Source organism: Contarinia nasturtii, unplaced genomic scaffold, assembly GCF_009176525.2.
Source record: "Contarinia nasturtii isolate CC-2019 unplaced genomic scaffold, AAFC_CNas_1.1 Cnas_scaffold_129, whole genome shotgun sequence".
In the NCBI taxonomy this organism is placed as follows: Eukaryota; Metazoa; Arthropoda; class Insecta; order Diptera; family Cecidomyiidae; genus Contarinia; species Contarinia nasturtii.
In genome coordinates, this window is record NW_022197486.1 from 248,663 (window position 1) to 253,863 (window position 5,201).

Below are 5,201 nucleotides of genomic sequence, written 5' to 3' on the forward strand. Positions count from 1 at the left end.
CCATACAATAAAATAAAATAAATCATAAGTAACATTTGTTACGTAACTGCTATCCCGAATATGTGGGTTAGTTATGCACAAAAAAAGTCATTTCCCATTTGGTTGAGATGGCTGTGCGGGAGTACAAACAGAGCGTTTTTCCATTGTAAGTATCATTAGATTTTGAAAACAGTTTTTTGCTTCGGGAAGTGCTAACATCAATCGCTTCGTTGTATAAATGCCATTAACTAACATAGAATTTTGCCTACTTTAAATTAATAAATACCATTTTTCTATTTACAGATATGGGAAACACCCTAATGTACATTGTACATTTTGTTACGGCGTCTATCAATACTGCGATCACAGTTTCAATTTTGTTTATATCAAACGAGCGTTGTGTTTACTAAAGAATTGTTTTTTGTATGCTAATTTTTCTCCTATAATTTCTTCAACACACACATACATGTGATTGGCATCGTCAAAAGGCAAGCAATGTGTATCCGTTTTTCACGGGGGACGGCAGTCCCCCAAGTGATGCAATAGGTACTTTGGCCGACACCCTCCTTATTTTCACCCCGCTCGATTTAAAGTTCGGATTTTATTTTCAATAAATTTGTATGAAAGTAAATTGGTTTTAGTATTGTTGTAGATAGTATTCGAGGAGCTCTATAAGATAGGCCCATCTCAAAAATGCAATTTTGATTTTTTTGGAAAAAGAGTTGCAACAAAAAAAAAATCGCCCATTGATTTTTAAAAAAGTCATCCAAATCATATGCTTGCGTCAAAATTTTTGCTCAAAATTCATGTATTTTTGAATTCAGCATGCCCAATTTACATGAATCACCACAAAACTATTTCGTGCAAACTTTTCTTCAATCAGAGTATTGGGTTTCATACAAAATCTAAATTTTTTCGCTTAAATGCATTTAACATGATTTCACATCGACTCGAAATTTTGCAAGGAACTAGAATTTGGTGAAAAATGACCAAAGCCAAAACAAATTCATTCTGTTGCTGTCTTGTTGACTAGAATTATGTTTAGTATATGTCAACAAAATGAATTTTTATTTTTTCATTCGGAACCATTACACTAAACACATCCTGTTTATAATTATGATGTACCTTTAGTCACGTAATCATACTTTTCATTTTTGTCACTTATTGCACTTTGTTACATCTTCAAAATATGATCCTAGCAAAATAGTGCCCTGAAAATTATATTTTTGTCAAATTTTCTAAATTTTTTTGTGTATTTTGGCGTTAATTTATTTAACAATAAGTTAAACTAGTTAATACCAGAATATAAACAGGAAAAATGGTAGATTTTTGGTTTTGTCCATTTTTGACCACCAAACCACAAACAATTTTCCGAAAAATGGCATATTCGGAAACAAGAGTCCGGGTAGAAAGTGTTGAATTTTTTTTGTTGGAATCGATCGAAAAGTGCCCGATATATGATCATTCCAAAAATATAATTCTATTCCAAAAGTAGGAGAAAAACTAAGCACATATGTCTCCTTAACCCTCCTAGGTATAGAGACGGTCTTTTGGTATAGTTTTGAAAAAATTGAATAAAAATCTAAGTAAATTTAAAAAAAATCAAAATAATAAACTATTAAAAATAAACTATTTCTAGATTCGAATATAATTTACTCCGATTTGAATGACATTTGATGACTTTTTTTTAGCTTATTTCAACCAATGAGTTGTCAGTAAAAAGTATTTACAGAAAATCACTACACGGAATGCATTAATTAAAATCGCATAAGACTTTTTATTTTCATTTAACCCTCCTAAGTATAGACCTTTAGGTCTATTTCACTTAATAAGCAGCGTTATGAACCAGAAAAAATGTTTTTAAAATGTGTTGAAAATTTTTGAAAAATTAAAATTTTTGGTCAAATTTCAAAAAATGGACCCCTGGAGGCGCTAGGTCTGTGACATCAATTATGTCAAAAAAACGTCATATTCGTAAATCTTACATATTTTTCCATAACTTATAACTATAGCCAGTATCCCTTCTGAATTTTCACAAAAATCGAACCACCCTACTTTACAGTGCGAACGACAACTCTCTTTTTGGCTCTAGACTAGGCATGGGTAGTGCTATTCACCAGCCAAAAGAATAACTCGTCAGTGTATATAACTTCGATCCAATCTCTTGTTGAATTTTGCTTTGCCCAGTCAATGCGTTTTTCTTCTGGTTTTCCGTCAAAAGTGATTTCTTCACTGTACTGCGATAATGAACACCGGCGACATCCAATCTTCTTTTGAGCGTGGTCTTCGAGACGTCTATTTTAAGACGCCGTAGTCGTTCAACGCCTTGGCGCAACGTCATACCTGGATTTTCATCGAACAACCTGACTATCCGTTTATTATCTTGCTTTGGCGAGGTGGCTCGGTTTGGCTTCACATTGGGCTGATCGTTCACATTTCTTTCACTGTTATAATGGTCAATCCAGTGCTTGATGAACCGTTTTGACTTTTTAATGTATTTAGCAATTGATGCGATTGACATTCTTGGTCCTTTTGGATGTAAATGCAAAAATACCGCTTCAAAATGCTTATGAAAATATTCCAATCCATGTTTTCGTTGCACAACAAACACTGTAGTGATTTGAGAACTCTCAATGTTAATTGGCGCATTAGCTTAGGGTGACATCTGGCGACACCAAAAATATTTTCAAGATATTTGAAACTTTTTGTGGTTAAATCAAGCGGCCTCTACTATGGGACAGACTGTATTCGTACTCCACATTGTGGACTCGCTGCGTTCATTGTTTATAATGCAACACATGGAATTACACGAGATCTATATTCATTTCAACGCAAGAAATTTTCGATCGAATTATCGGAAGCATTGGTGTATGATCAAATAGCACGCAGATCAACTTATGGATTTAATAAAGCGCATCGAGCTGTACTCAGCACAGTTCAACAGCACCGTCAACTTCAACAATGCAAACCAAACAAGATAAAAAAAAGTGCATGTCATTTATGTCCCACTAAAATCAATCGAAAGACGCGAACACAGTGCAGCAAATGTATGAAAAATGTTTGTGGTGAACATTCCGAAAGAATTGTGATGTGTACGAACTGCACCAAAAAGCGTCCGTATGAAACTGCATCATCAGATTCCAATTAATTTTGTCATAAATTATTTATTTTTAACCTTTTTTCCCATTTAATATATAATTTTGTTCATTTCATAGACTTTTCATACATTTTGTATGGGCGGTCAAATGGACCGACTCTATCCGTTCAAGTTTTTTTTTTACTCTATACCTAGGAGGGTTAAATTTTTGAATTTTGTTCGGATGCACTTTTTTAAATTTTCATCCAATAGCCTACTTGGTGAGTATATGAAACGTGCGGCAATGATTTATATATCGTTGGAATATGCAAAAGAACACAACAATTATAATCAATAAATTCCACTATTTCGAGTCAAGAAAATGTTCTTTTTGCAATAATAATGCATTTTATTGTCATTTTTCCGTTAGTTTTGTATTTGGCTCTGCTTTATTAAATGGAAGGTAGAATATTTGCGAAACAAAATGGTAAAATTTCAACACTCTCAGATCTTACGTAAATTTTAAACACAAAATTTCTGATATCAATTTTGTGACGAAAATAGATGATAGATAATTTTTCTGTGTACTGTCAATAATAACCATATTTTGAGTCCGACCAGGTGGTCCGATTTTCAAACTTCAATATTTTTTCTTAACCTATAGCCCAAGAGCTTTCCAACTATACATCAGTCGGGGCCAAAGGCATTCTAATTTGGGATTTGGAAATTATTTGGACATTAAGTGTATATATAGCAAGTCGACTTTTCAACACACTAATGTGGTTTCGTCACTCGCGCGAACTGCTGTCCGCTGTGATTGATGCCAATATATTGTATCGAATGATGTGTGAAACCAAAATCATCCCGTTAGATGAGTATGGACGCCAAATGGACGAGAAAATTGGAGAAACTATGTGTGACAAGATGGTAAGAATAAAACATAGAGCATTTGTTGAAGATATTTGATTTGCTAATAAAAAAATATATTCTTGTTTCCAAATAGACAAATGGTGCCTGGTATGATTTTCTTCAAAGCGGCGAATATCACACCCAACTCGCCGATAAATATTAAGAAAAACATTCGCTGTCCTGGCAACCGGAAGCTGATTAAAAGTTTTAAGAAAATGCTGGGCAACGTGGTGAAAATGGTGAACGAGTCCCGAACGTCACGACTGTGTGCAGTTGTGCACGCTATTTCGAGCCGTTTCCTTTGGAAACATTGGGTCATCGTTTCAAAGTGTGCAAATGGTGTGTGCCAGATAACAACGACTGGCCAGAAGGATTGAAACTACCCGAAAAAATCGTGACGATGAAGAGCAAGCGAATGCTGCTATCGTAATGACAAGAATTGCACAATGCAATGGTTGCGAATCCAAATATATTTGATTCTTATGTAATGTTCTGATGACTGGCTCATTAAATTGAACATTGACTGCATTGTGGTGTTTTCAAAATTCAACAAATGATAGTTACTCATGGAACATTGAAACAGTTTAACATCGTTTGTCCAGATCCATTAAAGCATACAACCATTTTGGATGTAGTTCCTGTTGATCTGGTAAAGTCCCAGTTCATAGCAAGTATCCAGCACTATCTTCTCTTTTTCACTGGCTGCATTGATAGCAATTTCAATGTTTCGGTCATCATTTTCGTCAACAAACCAAATTAATTTTGGCAGATTGAAATCGCCGGATACTATCAAAACATCTTTAGAACTCATCTTTGAAGCTATTTCTTTTGAAGCATACATGTTGTTTTCATATACTTTGAGAGTTGAGTCTGGTCTTATATATAACTCGACCAAAAAGATGTTCCTATTAATACCAGCTACTTTGACCCAAATTTTTTCCGCTCCGAATTGGTCACCCACTCCGATGCAAATTGACTTGAGTTTGTTACACTGACAAAACTAAGGTTGACAACATTGATTTACAACACCGTGTTGTAAATGCTTACATTCCAACGAATGTTGTGAAGTAGTCAATAATTGTTGTCATTGTGAATACATACAATGGCATATACAGTAAAACCTGTCAATCAGTAATGTGCGAGCTACATTTTACAGGAGGGGTGATTTTTCAAAAACCAAAAATTCTCTAGCAAATCAAACAAATTTTCGTTTTTTTTTTTTTTTTTTTTTTTTTTT

General features: G+C 34.2%; 1 protein-coding gene across 1 annotated transcript; it reads left to right on the forward strand.

Moving 5' to 3' along the window:
* Nucleotides 1-2,411: 2,411 nt before the first annotated feature.
* LOC116347936 lies at nt 2,412-4,206 on the forward strand. Its single transcript, XM_031778752.1, has 3 exons — nt 2,412-3,542; nt 3,720-3,982; nt 4,059-4,206. The coding sequence occupies exons 1-3, from the start codon at nt 3,512-3,514 to the stop codon at nt 4,125-4,127; spliced, it is 363 nt and encodes a 120-aa protein (XP_031634612.1). The 5' UTR covers nt 2,412-3,511; the 3' UTR covers nt 4,128-4,206.
* Nucleotides 4,207-5,201: the final 995 nt, after the last annotated feature.

What these genes read in the sequence shown, in the direction of transcription:
- LOC116347936 (XM_031778752.1), top strand. Translation starts at nt 3,512, where the DNA reads ATGGAAGGTAGAATATTTGCGAAACAAAATG. An exon ending in AATATTTGCGAAACAAAATG is followed by an intron (nt 3,543 to 3,719) that starts GTAAAATTTCAA and finishes CTTAACCTATAG; the next exon opens with CCCAAGAGCTTTCCAACTAT. An exon ending in AAACTATGTGTGACAAGATG is followed by an intron (nt 3,983 to 4,058) that starts GTAAGAATAAAA and finishes GTTTCCAAATAG; the next exon opens with ACAAATGGTGCCTGGTATGA.